The 25,529-nt window shown below is 39.5% G+C and overlaps 1 protein-coding gene across 4 annotated transcripts in view; it reads right to left on the bottom strand.

Annotated features, from left to right (window-relative positions):
* The window catches only part of LOC149154414 (uncharacterized), a 361,061-nt gene that overhangs the window by 211,629 nt on the left and 123,903 nt on the right, over nt 1-25,529 (bottom strand). For all 4 annotated transcript variants that reach the window (XM_089438291.1, XM_089438293.1, XM_089438292.1 and 1 more), the window contains one exon: nt 20,700-20,819. In XM_089438291.1, the coding sequence (XP_089294417.1) occupies nt 20,700-20,819 (120 nt within the window). The remainder of the gene's footprint in view (nt 1-20,699; nt 20,820-25,529) is intronic.

Raw genomic sequence — 25,529 nt, 5'->3', positions numbered from 1 at the left:
CAGCAACAAGGCATATACTGAGGTATTTGCACGGAACACAAGTTGAGTATGGGTTGAGGTATACTCGAGGTGATGGTGTCAAGTTATGTGGTTATACAAATGCACATTGGGCAAGCAGTTCAGTGGATCGAAAGAGCACATCTGGGTGTTGCTTCAACGTTGGATCGGGGGTTGTATCTTGGTGCAGCATGAAGCAGAAGTCTGTGGCATTGGGCTCTGCAAAAGTAGAGTACATGGCAATTAGCATGGTCACCTGCGAAGCTATTTGGCTTAAGAAGCTGTTAGTGAGTCTATTCAGTCAGAAGATGGAGGAACCCAGTATCTACGATGATAATCAAAGTTGCATCAATATCTCTGAGAATCCATTGTTTCATGATAGGACGAAACATATAGACATACGATACCATTTCATCAGATATTGTGTGCAGCATGGAGCAGTCCAGCTACAAGATGTTCCCACAGAACAGCAGGTTGCAGATATATTCATGAAAGATCTAGGGAGAACTAAGTTTGTCTATTTCAGAGAACATATGTCTATATTGGAGAACACCTTCCTCGCTAAGAGGAAGTGTTCATTGTTTATTATGGTGGCAACATCAGACAGGTGTTTTAGTCTCTAAGGTGTCAGAGAGGCTAAGGAAGATGAGATCTCCAATACACTGAAATGGTTTCGCGAGATATGGCTCTAAAACACCTTAATTAAATTAATTCGTCAATGATTAAAATATTTCCTATGTTTAACTCAAGAAAGTTGTTTAATTAAAGTTAATTAATTAAGGACATCCGACATTGCTCTAGAGACTTCTATTGATGAAGTCTAATTGATCTTAGTCGTTGATGGAGATTTAATCTTGGTCGTGGAAGTCTCAACAAGAGATTACAAGAGCAACTCAAAGCGATGGAGAGTGACATTGTTGTGAGAGTAAGGCAGAGTGAATTTCCTAGTATGCAGTGATTCAGCAAGGGAAGAGTTTGAATCAGAGGGAGAGAATTAGAGAGAGAGAGAGAGCAACAGAAAATTCAGGAAGATAATTTTCAAAGATTCTTCCAGTGTTTTTCTAGTGCTAGAGCAACAAGAAAAGGCAGGCCAAATAGCTTGCAAAAGAGGCCAAAGTTTGTAGTGTGAATTAGTCAATCTAGTAGTGCGAGTTGCTGGAATAGGGTTTCATAAGAGGTCAGAGACCGGATCAATGTCTAGAAGGCAGAGCGAATTTCTTCCAAAGGCAGATGTGTTGAAAAGTGTAACTAGGTTTGGTCTTCATAATGACATGCGTAATTGTGATTTTCTGTAATTGATGTAAAGAAGAAAATGAAATTATTTTTGTAATACTTGAGTCATGGGTTTCATAATCAAGAAATTTTATTTATAGTATAGGCTCCAATTATGAGCCTTTAGGGTTGGTCATCATGTCATAAAGCCTATTGAGTCAATGTCAAAGTTTGAGGACCCATTTGGTTATGTAATTCATTGTAAAATAAATTTTGTTAACCCTCCAAGACCTTGTCACAAGCCCTCCTTGAAGTCAGCCTGCAAAAAGAGAATAAGATGATTCCAGAAGGGCATGTCGGCCTAGTCACAAGGTAAATTCAACTTATTTTGATGGACAGACCACTATATATAGGGCAGCTCGGCCTCACCTTGAGGAGTATTCAAGCAAGCATCCAAGACAAGAAAGGAAGTGTGAAAATCACAAGAAGAATAGCCTCTTATCCAACGAGAAGAAAGAGAAGGAGAGTAAAGGAATTTGGGACTGTCTTTGGCTCAATTCTTCACACGTGTGGCAAAAACTAGGGTTTTTTAGTAGGATTACAACAGTCCTCGCAAAATTCAAGTAAAGGATCTTCACATCATCATTTTTGCCAGTCAAAATATCAAGAAGCCCTCAAGCCAAGCGAAGGAGTAGCACATCACGAAAGTCCATAATTCATCCCCCACGTATGATTTTGCAGAGATTTCAGGTAGCCGAGAATTGTTGATCCGTGGAGGAAGGAAAAAACTTCATTGAAGCCAAGATTTGTTGTAAGGCAGGTTGACTTGTGTTGACTTGGGAAGGTAGAAGCAGTGAAGAAGGATCTTGTGACTTGGTCTTGGAGAGGTTGTTGTGTCAGAGATCTTGGTCTTGGTATTCGTCAATTGAAGTCTCTACAAGAAGAAGAATTTGTTTTGGGTTTTCCTCTCAAGTTGGAGAGGTTTTGGCCCCGGCTAATCGCCTATATTCTGTGTCTCTTGTCTCTATATTGTTTATTCTTTGGTAATTGTTTGATGAAGAACACCATAATAATCGAAGCAAAGAAGAAGATCCTAATCTAAAGAAGTAAAAGCACTCACAAGCAGTTATCATCAAAGAGAAATCTCCTAATCCTAATGCCTTAGATTTCTCAACATGGTTTCAAAGATAAGGTGACAAATCAAGGAAAGGGCATCTCATCAAGGGACACATAAGACCTCAAGGATCAAATCTCGAAGGACAGATCTGAATCTCATTGAAAATGAGGTCATGGAACATGTCAAAGGCTCAATCACCAAACCATCGAAAGAAGATGCTCAAGCACTTGCAAAGTTTATGAAAGGAGAAGTAAGGGCTCAAAGGATTCTCATAGAATCCATCAAGGATCCCCTCATCCCATATGTATCTAAACTCGAAACTTCAAAAGAAATATATGACAAACTGGTAGAGTTGTTTTCTGTAAGAACTACAAGAGAAGTTATCTCATTAAGGCAAGAACTCTACAAGCTAAAGTTATCAAAAGAAGAAGGAATAGACTCATAATTTATGAGGATATCTAAAACAAGGGATCAACTTCAAGATCTATGAGAAATAATATCTGACAAGGAGATGACCACCATAGTATTAACTGCACTACCAAAGGAGTGGGGTAACTTTACTTCAAGCATTTATGGGAAGAAAGAAGCTACTCCATTCCAGGATCTATGGTCACTATGCAAGATTGAAGAAATCAGGCTGAAGGCAAAAACTGATGTAGGATCAAGTGAGCAAAATCAAGCATATGTTGTTATGGCAAAAAGAAAAGGAAAGTTTTGGAAATTTGGTCCTCAGAAAAAGAAGAAGAACATGGCCAAAATTCAATGCTATGGATGTCAAGAATATGGGCATTACAAGAAAGATTGTCCTAAGTTCAAGAAGGAAAATAACAAAAGAGGTAGAGAAGAAGCCCATATCATCGAAGAAGTGGAGGAAGCTAAAAAGAAGAAGTCCAAGAAAGAAGAAGTAAAAGATCTCTACTATGATTGAGATAATCTTCCTCACCTAGTTCTTTTCAAGTTTTTTGTTGTAAGATATGGCCATCATGAGTCACTAAGGAGCATGATAAGATGCATCATGGCATCATAGAAGCATTGAAAGCAAGAGCTCATGAAATCATCATAGAGAAGCATGAAAGATAGAAGTTTGTGGCAATCACCTATGGAAGGATATAGCTCTTGGTAACCTCATTAGAAGCATAATGGTACTTATGAGAAAAGGAAAAGTCATCTAGTACAAATCACATCATACATCAATCAAAAGAAAAACATTTGCTAAATGAGGATACTCAAGATCCTCTATTGGAATCTTCATTGGAAGGTTCACCAACTAAAAGGAAGCAAGTGTTTCATCAAGAATTCCAACTTGTGGGAATTCATGGGATGGTGGAATGATGTCAAAAGAAGTGAAGCAGATCAAGGAATTGAAGGTCTTTCAATCAAGGAAGTTGTTGAAGGGAGTCTAGATGACCTAAAAAGAAAAATGAGGTATGTATGCTTGTATTTGACAAAATAGAGTCATGTCATATGGTTGCAGGTAACATGAATGAATGCTCTACCTCAAGAGCATGATCAAAAAGAAGGATCTCTTCCTTTGAAAGGATGCAGGAAGGCATGGGTCACACATCAACTAGATGAAATCAACATAATATGTCCTCATATGAAATATGAGGTGGTTGACGAAAATTGGAGGAACTCTGATTGGAAGTTCCTGGAAAAGAAATGTGTGAAGAAAGAAAGGAAGAGATCATGAAATATGCAACTATGGAAGAGGCAATCAACATCCAAGGACTAAAAGATTTGACTATGATATCTCCATGAAAGATATGAAGACCCTAATGAAGTCTAAAAAAGAAAGAGACCCTTGAGATTATATATCTTTTGGAGATGTGTCAATATGTATGTCGGATGTTGATGCAAACAGAAATATGTCATGATGAAAGACTATCACAAAGGTAACTTTGATTTAACGTTCATTTCCTATTTTTTGAATGATATCTAGATGGGCTTATGCAGGGCTGCCAAGGGAAGAACTGTGGAAGTCTTCTACAACTGACAATCATGTGGCAAGATGAAAGATCCTTAAGGAAACATGATATGAAGAAGGCAGCATGGCATAAAGGAAGGCCAGATATGGAAGTGATCGATGGTTGGTTCCCTACGAAGAAGTCCCAAAAGATAAATTCATGACATCAAAGGAAGGAGTTCTACAAGCAGTTAGTTGTCCCATGATCTCCACCTAAAGAGTTGTTGAAAGCAAGTCCCTGGTCAAGAGGGAACTTGGTCAAGTCCCTAGTTAAGAGGGAGCTTGGCTACATTCCTATTTATAGGAATGGGTACATTCCTAAAGTGGAATGGGTATGTCCTCCCTAAGTTGAGAGGTAGAGATAAACACATCATTTTTGTCTTCACTTGGGAAGGCAGAATGGAGGATTGGTTAAACATCTGGCATCGATGCTCTTTGAGGATGAGTTAGGGCATCCAAGATAAGAGTAGTCATAGAGGACCAATATTCTTTGAGGAATGGGAATCCAAGGTAAGAATAGTCCTAGTGGAACATACTCTGAGAGAACTCGGGTGGGGTATGTTTCGAGAGAGACAATGGTGAGGTGTATGTACATCATTGGTCTCGCCAACATTGAGCTCTGATCTTGTGGAGAGATAGAGTTGTTAGTCAACGCCTTGCTATGTGACAATGTTGGATGATATGATGCTATACAAATGGGTTACCAATCCGACTCTTCTTATGAGAATTCTTCATATTGAGAATGTCCAAGTACCTTTTAGGGATTATGAATACCTCCCTAGTTAAGAGGGAGTGTTGAAAAGTGTAACTAGGTTTGGTCTTCATAATTACATGTGTAATTGTGAATTTTATGTAATTGATGTAAAGAAGAAAATAAAATTATATTTGTAATACTTGAGTCATGTGTTTCATGCTCAAGGAATTTTATTTTATAGTAGAGGCTCCCATTGTGAGCTTTTAGGGTTGGTCAGCATGTCATATAGTCTATTGAGTCAATGTCAAAGTTTGAAGACCCATTTGGGTATGTAATTCATTTGTAAAAGAAATTTTGTGAACCCTCCAAGACCTTGTCACAAAACCTCCTTGAAGTCGGCCTACAAAAAGACAATAAGATGATTCCAAAAGGGCATGTCGACCTAGGCACAAGGTAAAAACCACTTATTTTGATGGACAAGCCACTATATATAGGGCAGTTCGGCCTCACCTTTAGGAGCATTTGGTAAAGCATCCAAGACAAGAAAGGAACTACAAAAATCACAAGCATAATAGCCTCTTATCCAGCTAGAAGAAAGAGGAGAGGAGAAGCGAAGGAATTTGGGACTGTCTTTGGGTCAATTCTTCACACGTGACAAAAACTAGGGTTTTTGCAATAGGGTTACAACAATCCTTGCAAAAGTCAAGTAAAGGATCCTCACATCATCATTTTGCTAACTGAAATATCAGGAAGCCCTCAAGCCAAGCAAAGGAGTACCACATCACCAAAGTCCATAATTCAGCGCGCACGTGTGATTTTGCAGATATTTCAGGTAGCTGAGAATTGTTGATCGGTGAAGGAAGGCCAAACTTTAGAGAAGCTAAGATTTGTTGTAAGGTAGGTTGACTTGTGTTGACTTGGGCAAGTAGAAGCAGTGAATAAGGATCTTGTGACTTGTCTTGGAGAGGTTGTTGTGTCAAGGGTCTTGGTCTTGGTATTTATCAATTGAAGTCTCTATAAGAAGAAGAATTCGTTTTGGGTTTTCATCTCAAGTTGGAGAGGTTTTGGCCCTGGTTGATTTCCTACATTCTATGTCACTTGTCTATATTGTTTATGCTTTGGTAACTGTTTGATGAAGAAGAACACTATAATAATATAACCAAAGAAGAAGATCCTAATCTAAAGAAGTAAAAAGCACTCACAAGCAGTTATCATCAAAGAGAATCTCCTAATCCTAATTCCCTAGATTTCTCAACAAGAGGAAGGCTAGACAGCCTAGTTGGAGGCAGATCCATGGTTGTACATATTGCAAAAATCCAACAGTCCGCATTCTAACCAGCAGTATGAGCAGCCACAAAGGGATGCAAGTAGGCCAGAAGGGTTGTATTGATTTGTAAAGGATATTTTTTATCTCCAAATTATTTTGCCAAATATTTGTCGATAGATTGTCAGTTGGGCATCCAAATTATTGTACTCCCGAAATTTGTTGCATAATAATAAAATAAACCCTAATGTGTTGCATCGATTTTCCCTTCAAGGTTTTTCTAGGGACGATTCAGTCCAAATGGTTGTGTCAAAATTTTATTGTGTGTGTACTTATCTCTTAAGTTTCTATTATTTTCAGCAACATGTTTTATTTTGCTGAAGATTGCAATTGTGAATTTATCGATATTTATCGTAATAACAAATAAACTGCTATCAGTAGGAGATAAATTTCCAGCTAAATGCAATCGTGGATTTTTCACAGTTTGGACCAGGAAATTTGCTTTATGAGGTTGATATAGCTAAAAGAAAAGTGAAAAGCATATAATAACCACAAGCAAAACAAGAGAAAGAAAATTATAATAATGCACAAGATGGTCGTGACTTACAAATTAGCATGTGGGCAAATGCCAAGCATGAGCTCTACCTCCATATTATGGCCATCACCCAGTTCCTTGCCCAATTTTGCCCTACCACATCATGGAAAGGAACCCTTGCATGTCCCAACCCCTAGTGGGCGATGAACTGCCCCACCACTAAGGGGGTAATAACTATTATACATCATACAAAGCATGCTCTCATTCTTTGGAGCTTCAAGCAGTAATACAAAGAAAAATCAAGAAAAAGTAAAAGGTAATTAGAGGGGTGGAAAAACAAAGGCCGAGGTAACTCATGCATCCATGATTGCTCCCTCCTCGCATCTATACACCCAGGATGTGGAGCTTCCTTTATGTTGATCCTTTGACCATGGCACTTGGCCATGAAATCTTTCCCCTTTATTCCTTCATCATTCATGACACCTATTTCTTTAAGGGTGAACCAGAGACATATCTTTCCCCTTAGAGGGCTCGAAACACCTAATAGGGTCATTCATTGCCCACTCCTACCTAGTACCAAATTAAAGCCCCAAATTTGGAAGGGAAGCCTTACAAGAAATGTCAATTTTCCCAATGCCCATTACTTTCAAGCTTGGTTCACTTAGATGCAATAATGATTAAATGTACCTAATGGTGAAGTTGCAGCACTAGATATTGTGTGTGATTGACCGAGGATTTCGTAATGGATTAGGCAACTTAACTGGGGCCCAAGTCTACCATAGGAGCATACTCACACCTGTAGGTGATGCATTGAGACCCATGGGATGCTAGACAGTTATAAAGCATCATTTATACCCATGGGCACCTTCAGCACCCACAGAGCTCCTACACTTTTCCCTATATCATTTATTGGATGACGCACTTGGACCAGCATGCCCCTGACCATCTTAGGAGTAATATAGGGTCAGGTAGTTGATCCAAGGCCCATATGAGGTTTATCTCATACCTTGGGACATGGGAAGGCTAGCACCATCTTTAGTGCCCTCAATGGAGCAGAATCAAGCATCCACACCACTAGGAGACCCATGAGACCCATGTTTGTGCCTCAAACCCAAAATTTGGGTCCACAGAATGATTATGACATAGATCTAGAGGCCAACACTCAAATAGTGATTTTCGAGAGCTTCTACACTTGTTTTGGCACCATTTTCCCTCAACACTAACCCTAAAAGGGCCTACATTTGCATGACGTCAACAATTTACTCTATTTGGCTCAAAAGTGTGGAGGATTTTTACGTTTTCACATTATCTACTAGGCCAGCTTGTGAACTAGCTTGTTTTAGCACATTATTTTATAACTCTTAGAGGGCCTTGTAGGCAAAAAGGGAACTCTAGCTCCTCATATAAATAGAGGAGACCTTGAAATTTCTCATCATCACACACTTGGAGATTTCGACCTCTCTCTCTAGAGAAATTCCGGCCCTCTTTTCTTGTGGTAGAGACTGGAATTATAAATGCATTTTGATATTTGGAGCAAATTTTGGTTATCTTTGGAGCTATTCTTTAAACATATGGATGGAATCTTTGCATGTTATCTTGTAAAAACCTAATTGTTGAATATTTATTTTCTTCATGTCTAGTGTATGGAAAAATGTTGATTCTAGGTTATGCTAATTGTACCCTAATTTGTTGAAGATATACCTAATGCTACCTAGATGATCTATTGCATGCATTTCTCACATAACATGTAAATGAATTGTCCTATGGTGAACTCTTGGTAGCTCTCCCATGAAAAGTCCATTATCCATTGCATAGATAATTGTTGAAATTCTGTTTTCGATGGTAGCAAAATATCAGCCTCCTCGAAAACTTATTGGTTAACCTATCACATTATAGACTCCATGCGCCCAAAAATAAGGTACTGGCCCTCCTTTGTTGGTGATCACTTTAACTTTTATCCATAAATTGACTCTTTTCTCTTTGCCCTAATTCAGCCCCTTTAAGGCTGAGTGGCAAGCTAAGGCTAAGGCTTGGTGCAAATTCATAGGGAAGAGGAATTTTCGATGTTGGAGAGTCTAAACGCCAAGAGGATAGCAGTTTCCACAAAATCCCTCCTTTTGGTAGGCATTCACTTCAATTTCATCCATAAATTTATTTGCCCTAGTTACTAGCCCTAAGTTAACCCTAATTTTGGATTTAGCTTCAACGTGGGGGCTTCTTGAGGGTTTCATGTGCCTTGCTGAAAATAATTGTTCGAAACTCTTTCTCCTCACCTGGACCTTTGGCTGCCCCAACTATCAACTCATTGATCGAGCCCTAGGTCCTGGTTTGCTTATAATTGGTCTCTCTAAAGAAAGCATATTGCCTCCACTTGGAGCCTTGAGCCTAAAATTGTGTCTTTCCATTGTAGATCTCTTTGTGTCACCTCACACCTCAAAACCTAGAATATCTATCAAATGACCTTCCACTTACTGGGACTCCTCCCATCCGTGAAAATCCGTAAAAAGAAGGGGGTTTTGGTTGTGGTGACAGAGGATCACTGCCCCATTGTTGTCGCTTTATCTAGTTTTAGCCTTGTAGGGTGCCCTTCTCCAAGGCCTACTAGATTTTGCAGCAACACACTTCAACCAACCAAATGAGGATCAATGCCTTAAATACAGTCTATTAACTATCCTACTAATTTACAATGTAAAATCTGCAAAATAGAACTCTAAACCAACAAGATGACTCACTCAAATTCAAAAGATATAACAATGTAAATAGCTAAGATTGATGTTTAACTAATATATTAACCAAATATGCAATTATTTATGTGATTATAGAGATTTGAGTAGAGGAGTTCATTTGTTACTCCGTTTGTTGTCCCATGATTGCAAACTGTCAAATCTGCAAAAAAAATGTAGGAACGACAAGCAATTCCCCTTAAAAATGGCCACCTGAATAGTACCTTAGCACTCTAGATCAATGTGGAAAAAGTCAAAGTCGGGATTAAATCAGCAAGGGTCCAAAAGTTGAAAAACTCGTTAAAGTCAGGAGTTTTTTGAAAAAGTCGGTAAAATTAAAAAAACACAAAAATATTCATTTTTTTTGTTAACATCTAGAGTATCCACAGTCCATTAGGGCTTATAGTCTGCAACATCAGATCTGCAATCTAACCAATGAGAAATAGACAAGAACAAACATATAGCTTACTTGTTGAAGTAGCCCATCTAGATCAACAATTTTTGCATTTTTTGTCCTTGACACCTGGTAGGTCCTTTGCCTCATTTGCCATCAATTGCTCACTAAGTATTTGCTGCTCCAAAATACACAATATACTCAGCCCTAACCAGATCTACTTCTCAAGTGGATTTGACCACCAAATCACTGTACAATCAGCATCAAAGTATATCAACTCATAATGGTTTGACCCTTCCAATAAACTGAAAAATAGTTGTCCAAAACCCTTATTGTTCAGCCTCCTCACAGCAAATTTGCCTCGTACAGCTCTAACAGTAGTGGCAACTCATAGTAATTTTGCTTATCAAATCACTATAAGATAGCCCTTAAACACCACTGTCATATCCCACATTCAGCAGAGATGGCAGACCTTTTCAGTCGACTCAGGATAAAATCGGGCATATAACGAATTAATAGCGATTTTTTCGTTTCTGAAAAAGTCTGCAAAAAATCAAAAGATTAAATCATTTTGTTCAAAAAATCGCAATTTTAGGATTGAATCCCAATTTTTTGCAGACTTTTTCCACACTGCTCTAGATCACAAATCTACAAGTGGAGAGGCTAGGGGTGTTAGATAAACCAATTGGATCAATCCCAAGCCTTATACCAGCAACAAAATGCAATTTCTAGCAAGCTAGGAATTTCTTGTTGAGGTTATGGGGTCAAACTCCACTTCGTGAACAATCCAAAAATATTTCAGCAAGAAAAATAAAATTACCATATCTGGAAAATGATAGCTTTAGAGTATTTTATTAAAAACAAGACAAAATCACTTAAATTCAGTGTAAAGTCTACCTACAAGGTCCTAGTTAGGATACTTAACTAATAATTGTCTTGAACATTGAAAAAAACGGTAAGATCTATTCTACTATAGGAAGGTCTAAATGCAGATCTACAACCCATAACTCAACATACCCTTGAAGAATATGTGGAAATAAATCTAAACACATAAATATATTGATCCTTGGTTTGGATATATCCTTATTAAACAAATCCCCAAGGTTAAAACTAGTTTAATATGATGAAATTTGAAATGCAAGCTAGTAAATGAAACTAATCTAACGCACAACATAAAGGTTTTGAATTTTTAAATAATTGAGAGGTTGTTGAAGGAAGACTTTCCATCGCAACAATATATGCTATTCTTGTCCCAATTGGAAAAACCTTCTCAAAAGATACGCCCAACCCTCATCCAAGCAATCCACCTACAACAAAGAGATGAAGTAGACTAGCGCCTACTCTACCTTTTCCACGTGGCTATGTAGCCCCTCAATGGATCGTTCCTCCAAATTGTGTAATCTTTATGAAAATTCCTACTCTGAAGGAACCCCTACTGCAGCAAATCTGAATCTATTTCACCTACTTGATTTTCAATTACATTCATCAAGTCATTTTTCTGAATATTGAAGCAAATTACTTTTGCAGCCTACACAAATTAAATATTTGATCTCATGAAACAAAAAACAGAGCAAAGAACAAGATACATAGGACACACTTTTTTTTGGACACAATAGTCCCCGGAAAAACCCAATGTGGGAAAACTGGTGTAGCAGCGTTGAGGGTTTTATTAATTATGCAGGAGAAATATCTGAACACAAATCTAGGATGCTCATCTAGCAATCCTTTACAGAGAAAATACTGGCGAAAAATATGAGTGAGTTTTACCTCACTTCACCCGGAAAAATTCCGACTGATCCGGCACAAGACTAGCAAACCTCGGCTATTTCTGCGTCACCTCTTCTGCCCTCTGCTTCAGCTTTCCCGACTGTTCTGGTAGTTCCCGACAGTTCTGGATTCTACCCTCTACGTCAGCTTTCTTAGCTGTTCCAGTTGTTCCCGGCAAATCCGGCTTCTGCCCTCTGCGTCAGCTTTCTCGGTTGTTCCAGCAGTTCCCGGCAATTGGCTTCCGCGTGACAGGCAACTTTTCTGCTCTACTGACTCTCTCTGTCTGTATTCTTTGAAAAGTCCTTCTCCTAGATTCTCACTACCCCTCTACTGTAGAATGATCACTTAATTCGAAATCCTTAGCAAACCCTGCCCTAGAAATCGAATTCTTGATCAATTTGTTCTCTTTGTGTGTTTCCAAATGAACCCCAAGCCTCCATTTTATACTTTTTCTGTTGAGTCTTCAACGGCCAAGATTAAGTCTCCAATCAATAGCTAAGATTAAAACATGACTTGATCCACATTTCAGATCATTCTCACCCATATTTTGTTTAATACCCATTAAGATTTTAATTTTCCTAATTTTAGACTTAGGAACTCCATTAAAAATATTAATTATTTTAATAAAATACAATTCGAGTAAAATTTGACCAAAAGGTTTCTAAGTTCTTTAAAACTCATGTGCCTTAGCCTCTCCACCAATTTTCAAGGCAAGAGTACTTCCGATGCTACCAAAAACTAACACTCCCTCTTAGCAAGGAAAGTGCCCTACCAACAATGCCCAACTACATGTTGCTTTGCTTCTAAAGCATCTCCCTTTCCTCACGGTTGTTGCCACCAACACTGTGTTGCTGCTGCTACTGTACTGCTACCCAAGACATTGCCACTGCCACTGCTGCATATGTACTATAGCTCCCTCTCAAACACTGCATCTACTATGCTGCTAGCACTGCCACTTCTAACACTGCATTCATACTGCAACTCCGTTGCTGAGTGAAGCAACTGAAAAACATCCAAAATTAGTTGAACTTAACTGTGTTCAACATAATACAATGAATGTTGGAATCTGATTACTATTGATTCTGACCCTCCGAATCTTCGGCGCTGCTGCTGAATCTTACACTGCTGCCAACCTTGCTTTGTGTTGATCAGTCTCTGGTCCCAAGCTATTGCATATGTCCTCCAAATAATCGACTACATCCTCTGACACTAAGTCCATCTTGTTATTGCTGAATCTTGGGCTCTTGTAGCAAGGAATTGATCCAAGAGTGACTACAGCTCAATATCACCCCATCTCCCTCCTAGAGATGCGTGGGCACTCATGGCATACTCTTCCTCGTCAATTTTCACGGCTGCAACCTTAGGATCATGTTTCTCGTCCTTATCTTTTTGCTTCAAAGGACACTGAGAAGCAAAGTGACCCAACTCGCCACATCTGAAACATTTCACCTTCGAAATGTCCTTCTTCCACTTCTGCTTTTGTTGTCCCTTCGATGCCAGACCTATGTTTTCCTCCTCCTCCTTCGTCTTTGAGCCACTCCCACTGTTGCCACTGAGTTTGACCTTCACTACGTCCCTCCTTAACTCCTCCAATTACAAAGCCACCCACATCTCGTCCCATGAAGGTATTTTTTCTCTGCCCAATATGCTTTGGAAGAAAACTAGCCATTCATCTGAGACTCCATTCAGGGTTATCCTCACCATCGCGGTTGGCTGAGGAGTGGATCCCACTGCAACGGTCTCTAGTATCCTGAAGACGTTGAAGATAGAAGTTCACCCCTTCTCCCTTGTGCATCAAAGTCCGCTGCAACTTTTGCTCCAAATACATCTTCCGATGTTCGGAAGAGCCTTCATACAGAGAAGACAAGGCTTCCCACATCTCCCGGGTTGTATCATTTCCCTGCAAGTGTGAGACCACATGATTTCGAATTCCATCAAGAATCAGCCTCTTTGCCTTCCCCTGCTTGGCCTTGTATTTCTTCTTTTGATCGTTGTCAGTAGGAACAACTACAACACTTTTGGCGTAGGCCTCGAGATCATATTCCTCCAGAACAGCTAAGATTCTGGACTTCCATATGACATAGTTGGAGGCTCAGTCCAACTTGTCCTAATCTCTGATCCCATGCGATGCCATCTCACCCAACTATCGAACTAACTCCTCTAGTCACTGCTTAGCACAACTGCCCAGCAAGTGAGAAATTCGAACTTTCTAGCAAAAATTTCTCTAAGGAGAAAATTCCCCTACTATGTGTCTTCATTCTTTTCCAGTGGATTTTTACCCCGGTAGAAACTGCACCCTTCTAGCACTATGTTGACGCTCTACATCAATCCCTCTACCTCTGCAAGCTCACGATTCGGAAATCGTACCTCTTTGTTGACTCACTCAAAGAGAGATTTCCTCGAATCAGCTTCCCGGCAAGGACTGCGCAATCCCTCCAAGGGGATTCGAACTGCTGCCAAGTGCAGCTTTCGGCCTCACTGTTCAGCACTAGATCTGCTCTTCTTGTTTCAAAATCAATGCTCTAATACCATGTGAAAGTTCCTACTCTAAAGGAACCCCTACTACAGCAAATCTAAATCTACTTCACCTACTTGATTTTAAATTACATTCATCAAGTTATTCTTCTAAATACTTAAGCAAATTACTTCTGCAGCCTACACTAAATAAATATTTGATCTCATGAAACAGAAAACAGAGCAAAGAACAAGATACAAAGGACACACTTATTTTTGGACACAATAGTCCCCAAAAAACCCAATGCGAGAAAATCGATGGAGCAGCTCTGAGGGTTTTATTATTATGCAGGAGAAATATCTGAATACAAACCTAGGATACTCATCTAGCAATCTTTTACAGAGAAAATACTGGCAGAAAATCTAAGTGAGTTTTACCTCACTTCACCCGACAGAATTTCGGCTGATCCGGCACAAGACTGGCTAACCCCGACTATTTCTGTGTCACCTCTTCTGCCCTCTGCCTTAGCTTTCCTGATTTTTCCCGTTGTTCCCGACAGTTCCGGCTTTTGCCCTCTGCGTCAGCTTTCCCCGCTATTCCGACAGTTTCGGCTGTTCCCAGCAGTTCCGGCTTCTGCGTGACAGGCAGTTTTTCTGCTCTGCTGGCTCTCTCCATCTCTCTGTCTATATTCTCCGAAAATTCCTCCCGGATTCTCACTGCCCCTCTGCTGCAAAATGATCACTTAATTCGAAATCCTTAGCAAACCCTGCCCTACGAATCGAATTCTTGATCAATTCGTTCTCTTCGTGTGTGTTTCCAAATGAACCCCAAGCCTCCATTTTATACTTTTCCTGTTGAGTCTTCAACGGCCGAGATTAAGTCTCTAATCAGTGGCTAAGATTGAAACATGACTTGATCCGCCTTCTAGATCATTATCACCCATATTTTGATTAATACCCATTAATATTTTAATTTTCCTAAGTTTAGACTTAGGAACACCATTAAAAATATTAATTATTATAGTAAAATACAATCCGGGTGGAATTTTATGAAACAGTTTCTGGGTTCTTTAAAACTCATGTGCCTTAGCCTCTCCACCAATTTTCGAAGCTACAGCACTTCCAATGCTACCAAAAACTAACAATCTTTACATATTGTGAAAATATTTTACGTTAAGCCCTATTACAACATACATGAAGAAAGAAAAATTATAGGGAAAAACCAACCCAAACAAAGGTTATGGCATAATATGATCTAACAAAAAAATTACTACTTCAATTAGAGGAGGGGCTAACCTTTAGAGTTTTTTCTTTAAAGGTTAGTTTCTCTCTCTCTCTCTCTTTGTAGAAAAATAATTTTCTTATCATCCACATGTCGGAGGGTAAGAAATTTTTTATACTATATTACAAAACGATAATGTTTTTTCCACTAAGGGAAGTCAACTTGGTTCACAAGTCCCATCGATCTCCTCATAATCTTTCATTAACGAATCAATGGCCACAATCTAACTCCAATCGATGGCTAGGATCATATCAACTTCTAAAAATAACTTTTCTAGAAGTCTCTAGAGAAAAATCAATTTGTCTCAATTAATCTCGTTTAATTAAGCCATTTCCCTTAGTTAGACTTTGGAAAAAAATTAAAACTAGCTAATTAATTTAATTAAGACAATTTCACTTGGAAACTTTTTTGGGTATTGGAGATAATTAATCCTCTTTTGTTCCTTAGTCTCATAGCCACTATCTGAGACTAGAACACCTGTCTAAGCTGTAAAAAACTAACACTCCCTCTTAGCAAGGAGGGTGCTCTCCACTACGCCCAACTTATCTATGAAGAAGACAAACTTTGCCTTACCCAAGGCCTTCGTCCAAATATCTACAACTTGTTGATTTGTAGAAACATAATGTAGCCGAACTAATCTTTCTATGTTGCCATCTACAATGTGTTTGACCTTGTAGATCCTACAAGAACCAACCACTGCCATGTCCACTAGTCTAGGTACAGCCTCCCACACATCGTTTAGCATGATGGAGTTGTACTTCACCATCACATCCTACCACACCTCCTCAAAATTGGAAGGCTCATTGTCAATGAGTTCACTCATTAATGCCTTGTACCTTAAGTACCTCTTTGGTGGTCTCATGTCCCTAGTGGTCGATCTAGGAGTGCCACAAACTCTCACTCATCTCTCAAAGTTTGAAGCATCGCCCTATTCCTTCTCCCACTGGTGGTGGGTGGAGCTTCCTACTCCTCTACCTATTGCTACTGCTCCACCTGTTGTGAACTCTCTTATGCACTTGTATTTGCTCTTGTACTTATCACTGTACTCGTACTAGTGCCCTAAGACTGAGATCTTTGTTCATCCCTTGGAGCTTCTTCTAGCTCACTCTAATCAATTGTTGGCAACTCATGAGACCTCCTGAAGGTTTTCTCCTCCTAGAACTTAACGTCTCGTCTCATGACAATTTTCCTACTACCTAGGATAAAGATCATATATGCCTTGGACATTCACTATACCCAACGAAATATCCCTTTTCTACAGTTGAATCCAACTTGGTACGTTTGTCATCTGGCATGAGACAATATGCTATGCTGCCAAAGATCCTGATGTGCCCGACCTCTAGCTTCTTCCCTGTAAATGCCTCCTCAAGTGTCGTCTTCCCCAATGCCTTGTGAGGAACCTGTTTTGAATATATATTGTTGTACTACATCCCTTTGCCTATAGAAATCTAGGCATATCCTGGTCATATAGCATTGCCCTCGCTGCTCCAACTATCAACATGTTCTTCCTCTCAACGACCCCATTCTGTTGTGAGTTATATGGAGTTTTCCACTCTCTTGATGTCCTCCTTCGCACATAACTCCTTGAAGGTTTCCTCCACATACTCACCTCCATTATCCATACAAAGCACCTTTACCTTCTTTCCTATCATGTTCTCCACAAGCGCTTTAAACTCTTGGAAGTGACTGAAGACTTTATCCCTTGTCTTCAAGAAGTATATCCAAGTCCTCCTGGAGTAGTCATCAATGAAAGTCACGAAATACTCAACCCCTGAGAGATTTCGTAGACAACAAACCACATATATCAGAATTTATCAACTCAAGCACAGCTTTGGCTCTACTATCACTCCTAGGAAACATTGCTTTCACAAATCTCCCAAGCACGCACCCCTTGCACACATCATCATGTTCTCTGCTAACTTTTGGAACTCCTGTCACAATTTCCCTGAGCAATTTGAGTGCTCCATGATGGATGTGCCCCATCTTCCTATGCCATAATTCTCCCATGCCTTTGCTACTATTGTTGCTTACTAGTGCCTTTGGAGTACCCAAATGCAACCTTTATAGCTTGTTGCTCCTAACCCCAATCTGTTTCACTGATTTCCAAATCTAGGTGTTTAGTGTACACCTTCAACCCTCGAAAGTAGACATCATATACCTTATCCTGAAGAGTTGAAACTGAAATCAAGTTCAGCCCTAAACCTAGCACAGGAAACAGTTCTGCAACATTTGTATTCTTCTCTTGCCTTGGGAATGATAAAGAGCTTTAGTAGATTTGAACTAAACAAGAGGAGTTTTCTAAAGATTTTGGCCACTTCCCACTGGATTTGATGAATGTAGAGTGTCTATAAAAGATCATTTCAAACCAGGGATAGCTTCCACGCTCGAATTTGGAAGAAGGGAGGTGGAACTACTCCCTAGGAGAATGTCAACTACTATCGAAAGGAGATCTTTAGGGCATGTTGCATGCAAGTTCAATCCCCCACCACTAGACGCAAGGGCATAGTTTTCTCTCAAAAGCAAACCCCTTGCCATATTCACAAGACGAGCATCAAGTTGAAAGTCAAGAACATTAGCTCAAGCAAAACCTTTACTACTCTGAAGCAACACACTCAACTACATTTATGTAGCTACCAACCTTTCCATCCCCACACATGAAATTGGAACAATAAATAGCCATAAAAAGGTCAATGGTTTGATGAAAGTAAGAATTTGTTTTAGCTCCCATTATGGTTCAATTCTCACAAAAGTGGTTTACTCACACCATTGCAAGGATGGTCGAAGGCAGTAGAACCATCAAGGGTGTTAAGTCAAGATGGTTGGCCTCATGCCAATCTTCGGATTTAAACTACAAACAACAACCCATCTTCACTGGATGGCCTTAGGTTTCCCAAAGTTAGAATCTTAGGCTGATTCCTCTATAATCATCATTGATTCTAATAGAACACATTCTTCCAGAAGTATCTTTATTTCTAAAAGAAAACTAACATATATGCATATTATTCATCTATCATAATGATTTATATGTGGAAATAAGTCAATAGAAAAAAAAATATGTTTTTTTTAAATACTACTTTTATTGAATGGTATTATTTGTTAGTCTTTCAGTTGCTCCAAAAGTGTTTACACCACGATCGGGGTGCTTTCATATGATGTGGATTGCACGGTTAAACCCTAGCCCCTTATAGTTGTATTTTAGGCATTTTTAGTTAATGGCATTTAGATAGCTTTCTACGGGTGGTTCCTTGACCATGGAATTGGTGCTAGATGTAGTACATTATTTGATGGTGTGGTCATCTTATGTGGGGTTGTTATCTTCTACATGCGAGCATGTTTAAGAGGATGTTTAGATGCATGGGTGTTGGATCCATCTTGGAGGAAGAGGATTGGGCAGTAGGAGGGAGGTTGTCTAGCCCTAGGAGCATTGGGAGCACTTCACATGCCTTAGGAGGACAAGTGATTGCCTTGAGGATGCTAGGTTTGAGGATGCACTGTTTGGGATCATTTGCAAACCTAAGACAAATATGTTCAATAGGGGCATTAGAACAGTGGATGCTTGTTGCGATGATTGAGGGGCCTTGTGACGAGGAGTGCTTAACACTTGAGCCCATGCCTGGAGAGTAGACCACTTGAGGAGTCTTCTCCCAACATGTGTACACCTTGGAGAGAGAGTGATACACTTGGAGACATTATCTTGAGGACTTGGTCCACTTTACTATTGTTGGCCTCCCTTGCCTTTTGAATCTAAAGGGAGGAAAGTGTATTTAGCTGTAGTAAGCATGTACAAGCTCATTAGATTCTTGTATCATAAAGATGAATTTGTCTTGATTCTTTGTAGTGGTCATTATGCAAAGGAGGAAGGCACTAGGGTTTCTGTGAAGCAAAGCCTAGAGAAAACATAAGTGCTTGGTTGAACTCCTTATGTGAAAAATACCTATGGTTTGTAGTGAAGAAACCCCAAATAATACTTGGAATCCTTTGCTTGTGGAGCTTGGGTGAGGCAACTTCAGTGAAAGATCAAGGTTCGACTTCTTGGTTTTTCTGCTAGCTGTTGTTGAGCCTTTGGAGTGGCCAGGAGTAGATGGTGAGATGCCTTGCTAGGCCATGATTGCAAGTTAGAGTTTTATATTGATGGTGAATGCCCTAGATAGCATTTGGATGCACTGAATAGACTTAACTTGTGATAAGCTTGAAAGGCAATATTTTACTAGCTTGTGATAAGTTGTTGGAATGCACTTTTAACTTCATTCCTATGTACATTTGAAGTGTACTTTACTGCCCAAACCTTGTGTACTTGCAGCCCCGGTTTTCAACTCATGTTCTCACGGTGGAGTTGTTTCTAGTGCTGATTATGAGTGTTGATTTAACATAGCAGTGACCAGATTTTGTTGAGTGATCTGCTGGTTATAAGTTATTTTCATATCTGTTATATATTATTATATTGGAGATTGTGCCTTTAGTATCGGAAGTATAGTTCCTTTGAAGTACAATTGTTCCATATTTATTATTTTGGGCTTCCTTATGTACATGGTTGGACAGAAGTTGGGCTTCCTTATATTTCTAAGTCAGCTCTAAAAGGTTGAAAGTTCACAGGAAATAGATCCAGGGAACCTCAAGGCTAAGGTGAAATTTCTGAATTTGCATCCAACAATGTTTTCTAAAAATTCCATATTACAGTCCTACATTCTAGAATCTTCACTTTTAACTTTGAAGATTATTAAATATTTATTTTTTAAATATATTTTTCCATCCTTGTCTGCCAGTTCCCTTGAAATGTTTAATGTGGAGAAAATTCCATCCTTCCCCAAAACCTGTCCTCTGTCCTCTTGGGATTGCAAAGCAACTAGAACCCTTTAGAACTAGCTTATTGTTGAGTATTCAGTTCTCTTTGTCAACCCCATTCATTGGGAAGGGATCATTTTTTGTGACAGTTTAATATGATCAAAGAGGCAAGAAAGAGCATTTGGAGCACCAATGACCATTCAGTTCACTGGAATCTCCCTTTGAATCTCCCTTTTGTGGAAAGTGCAACGGACAGCTACATTCAATGGTAATCCTCCACCACTTAATTTGGGGGAAACCATGTATATATATATATATCAACAAACGACATATGCTTACGAGTACCACACTGTCCTGCTTTGCTGAATATTATAAAATTATATCAAACCATTTTCCAGTAAGAAAAAAGAAAAAGAAAAATACAATCAACAGCTACTAAATATGCATCTTGGAAAAAAAAAGGTTCAAGAGATTCCACTTAGCCTAACTCGTGATTGGTGCAGTAATTCATCTACCTTCACCATGGAGTCACTCATCAGAAGCTCTTCTGCTATCAGTTCAAATTCTGAGAAAGGATAGTTTACAAGCCCGAAGCTCAGAGTTCCTCCATACATCAAACTGATTTGTCCCCAAACCTGAAACAGAAAAGCATATTTACATTAAAAACAATGGATTCTAGAAATATTATGTCAACAGTTTTATTATTATTATTATTATTATTATTATTATTATTATTATTATTGAAGCTTAGATGAAATAATCAAACTAAAACAATCATTCTAATTATTTTAAACTGAATGCCTAACTTTATACGGTAGCATCATCAATCAAGCTTGGAAGCAGAAAACAGTTGATAGAAATAATGTCAAGCAAACTGTTTTGCCAATACCTAAGCATTTATTGTGGCAGTATGACTGAGGGCAGTAACTTCTGATTCTGCTACTTTGATATGGCAGTCTAGAGATTTTGAACAACCACCAACATGAAAGGAGGGTAACCTCTATGTATAGAACAACTTGAGGAACCCTACATTAATAGCAATATTCTGGACTGCGCCCTGCATATCTTGTATTGCATCCTGCTGGGATTTAAATATTAGGTTGTAATTCAGACTTTTGCCTATATATTTGATGTGTGTGGATAGCAATCCGCATATTTGATAAGATTCCATGCAGTAATTTATATTTCTGGAGTAATGACCTTTACAAGAAGGATATGGTAAGTCTCACTGAATTTCAGGCCCTCTTTATCATATTTTCAGCACCATTGAATTCTATAATATATGATGTAATGCATCATTGAAATGACCCTCTTACCCCTCATTTCAGCAGGGATACCTACGGTCACATGTTCTTTTGGCAACACCATTGTAAGCTCAAGGAGTGCAAGTTTAAAGCCTTGTAGGCCATGTGGAGGTTATGTATCATGGTATCCTAGGCTTATTATGATCGGCCATGCCCAGTCCTTCTAGACTCCACTCTTAAGTCCTTTTGTCCTTAGGATGGATCTACTTGGACACATGGTTTAGGGAAGCCATTGATTTTGTAGGAGTGATCACAACATGTAGGGCCAATACAGCCCATATCTTGAGAGCACACCTATGCCTTCCCACACAATCCATGTGTCATAAGATCTGTATGCATTCTTTGGCCTTGGTGCATTATTCATTTTACAAAATTTACACTTCTCAGCACAGCAGTTTCACAGTTCACAGCATTTCACATTATCTGAGGTGGTTCAGGGATCCCAATGCACAAGGTATCATGTCACCAAAATCAAGAAAGGCTCAAAATGCTCAGAACAAGGCATACTTGACAGGCCATGTACAAATTCTGTCAAAAAATGAAGGTATCAAGTAGATATTCCAAGTCAAAGACGGTTGTACCCTCTACTATGGCACTATGGGTTAGAATTGGCAAATTGAGGCCCATACTTGACATGAAGGGACAAGTCTTAGGTGAAAAGTTATGTGAAAATTATTTCAGACAAAACCCATGTGCGAAATTCATCAAATTAGCCAAGACATTGGAGATCTAGTTAGTCACCCATCCATCCAATGAAGGCATCCAACATGTGTGAGGCCAATATAGTCATTTGGAGGCCAAAACTAGCCATTGGGGATTGTTAGTTTTTGTAGGATTGGACGGGTGTTCTAATCTCGATTTATGTCAGAGAGGCTAAGGTACACAAGATCTCCAAAACCCAAAAAATGTTTCGGGAGAAAACACCTAGAGACCACGCAATTAAGTTAATTGATCAAAAAAAAAAACTAACTTAGGAAAATTGATTAATTAATTGAGAAAGATCGAGAAAGCTCTAGAGATTCACACAGATCAAGTCTAAGATGATCTTAGCCATTGATGAGGATTTAATCACGCTTGTTGGTGCTCCAACGAGAGATTATAAAAGGAGATCGATGGGATGGAGATAGACACATTGAAAGACTGGGAGAGCAAGTTCCTTGGCAAAACGAGCTATCAAGTTGCAGAGATTCAACAGGAAGAGGAGTTTGAGCCAAATAAGGAGAGCATCAGTGATTGAGGGAGCAGCAGAAGAGTATTCCGGTAGAGATTCCCGACAGCAGATCAACAGTAACAAGGAGGACGAATATTTCTATAGAGCGGACCACATAACCAGTGTGAGTAGCCAGAACCCGCTCCAAAGTGCCAGAAAGGAGGTTGATTCAATAGTTGCAGGCCGGGAGATCACCCAAAAGGTAAAGTGACTTCTTTCCAAAGGCAGAGGGAGGCAGCACAGCTCATCTAGAGCCAACTAGCAGGCAGTGTGAATTCCTAAAGACCGATTTTTCTGAGTGTGGTTTGACTAGGTCAGAGAGAGGCTAAGATTATTTGCATAAGGGTGAAAATTTCTCCAAATTATTTTCCCAGTAAGGCATCCAAACTATTGTACTCAGATTTCATTGTTGCATAATAATAAAAATAAACCCTCATTTATCGCACTGGTTTTCCCTTCGAGGTTTTTCCAGGGACTATTGTCCAAAACTTATTGTGTCAATTTTATTATGTGTGTGCATCTATTTTCTCAATTCCAGCATTTTATTTTCTACATATTCGTGAAGAATTGCAGTGTGATTTATTCGGTATTAATTAGAAAATTAATAAACTGCTAACCAATTAGAAGAGTAAATTCCATCTACTGCAATTCAAGGCAATTTCACATGGTATCAAAGCACTAAAGATCATATCAAAAGCTCAAAATCGAGACGAGGAAATTGTGTAGCTTCAGAGGGAAGTCTAGGCACAATTTCTCCAGATTTACGCAAGCCAACCAGTAATGCGAATTGCAAAGGCAGTGAGGTTCGATTTCTAGTTCCAAGTGGAGCAAAAATTAAATTGACTCAAAAGTAGAATTTGCATGCAATGGATTTGTCGGATGGAGGGTTCCGGTGAGCATATCAGTTAGTTTGGGGAGCAAATCTGGGAACAATTGGTTTGCAGCAAGTTTTGCAATAGCAAATCAACATTGGGTGGAAGAGAAAAGCACACATAGGAGGAGATCCAAAATTTCTAGTTGCAAAAGGTTGTAGCAATTTTCCAGTCTGCTAGTGCGAGCTTCACGAGCAGCAGATCATGTGCTAGATTTCGGAAAAGAACTTCGGGACAGTTGAGCGATTTGCCCAGTTGAAGTGCAGTAGGTAGTGCGTGCACCAGAGAAGGACTTCCGAAGGCAAGCAGAAGCAGATCTACGCATTCCTGAAGGAGTATGAGTAGCAAAAAGAAGGACGAGCAGGGAAAGAGAAGGAGATTTCCAAATCCTATCTCCAGTTATTTGAGTTTCATAGATTTTGCAGCTTTCCAAAGATGGTTGTACGATATTGCCAGAGGAGGTCATGCAAATTTGCCAGAATGCAGATTTGGGTAGCAGATCGACTTCCAAATGTCGGGGACAAGTGCCAAAGGAAGTGTGAGTTGTGAAGTGTGAGACACAAAGCGAAGCAATTTCCCAGTACAGGACAAGACTCAATAGGAGATAGTGGGGCACCAGATCCAAGTGGAGGCAGAACTTCATACTTCAACGTGTCAAGATGGGCAGGGTTCAGTGCAGATGCAGCAAGGAAATCAGTTAGATCAATTCCAGCTGTTGCAGCAAGACCATCACCTTTCCTATGGGGGCCCACGGTATCATAGTAGCAGGTTTAGTGTTAGCAGGAGCAATCAATCATTCAAAATACAGTTGCAAAGTAAGTTGCAATCAGTACTCGAGAGAAAGTTGCAATCAGTACTTGAGAGACAGTTGCAGAGCTAGTTGCAATGACACAATCAGTGTGAATTAGCCAGTTGCAGAAAGCAAAGGTGCAATTCCATCCAAAGAGGTTTCCAGTTTTCCAGAGAAGGAAATGAGGCCGAGCTAATTCCAGCAGATGAAGCCGAGGGAGGCAGTGTGAATTGGCTAGTTGCAGAGAGCAAGGCACAGATCCAACCAGAAACAATCAGCCAGTTTGTGTTGCAGAGGCTTTAGATTGTGTACGAGTGCTGAGAGGTGATTCAAAGGAAGAGCAAGTAGTGCCAGTGAGCAGCAGGAGGTAGAGTTACTACCAAAAAAGGTTTCCGGAGACAAGATTGATTTTCCCACAACAGAACTATGTTGTCTAGTATGACATGTAGGCAAGACTGCAAATTGCAGAGGAGAGGCTTTGATGGAAGGAAACAGGATTTCCCAATTTCAGAGGGAGAGTCGTGAAAGATCAATTCTCGGTTGCAGCAATTGCAGCATGAGTTCAGATGCAGCGCAAGCAGTGTTAGCAGTAGTGCATGGTGGTACAGTGCAATGTCAGCAACACCACATATGCAGAGTGGTTCAACTACAAGGTTAGTGGATCAATCAGAGTATGCGTAGTGGTTTGGTGGAAAATGACAAGTTGTTACAGATGTCAAACACCAGTAGCATGGTATAGAGGGGAGATGTTATGAGAGAACACCTTCCTCGCTATGGGAGTGTTAGTTTTTGTAGCATCAGACAAGTGTTCTAGTCTCGATTTATGTCAGAGAGGCTAAGGAACACAAGATCTCCAAAATCCAGAAAAGGTTTTGAGAGAAAACACCTAGAGAGCACTCAATTAAGTTAATTGATTAATAACTTAAAAATGCCCAAGTCTAACTTAGGAAAATTGATTAATTAATAGTAATTAACTGAGACAGATCGAGAAAGCTCTAAAGACTCAAACGATCGAGTCTAAGATGATCTTAGCCGTTGATGAGAATTTAATGATGGTCGTTGGTGCTCCAACGAGAGATTATAAGAGGAGATCGAGGGGATGGAGATAAACACATTGAGACACAAGGAGAGCGAGTTCCTTGGCAAATCGAGCTATCCAGTTGCAGAGA

Source organism: Pinus tabuliformis, chromosome 9 (assembly GCF_031772625.1).
Source record: "Pinus tabuliformis cultivar Carrire ecotype Pingquan chromosome 9, CPIR1, whole genome shotgun sequence".
NCBI lineage: Eukaryota > Viridiplantae > Streptophyta > Pinopsida > Pinales > Pinaceae > Pinus > Pinus tabuliformis.
Note: the sequence above shows the minus strand (reverse complement) of the source record. Positions and strands in the feature narration are given on the sequence as shown.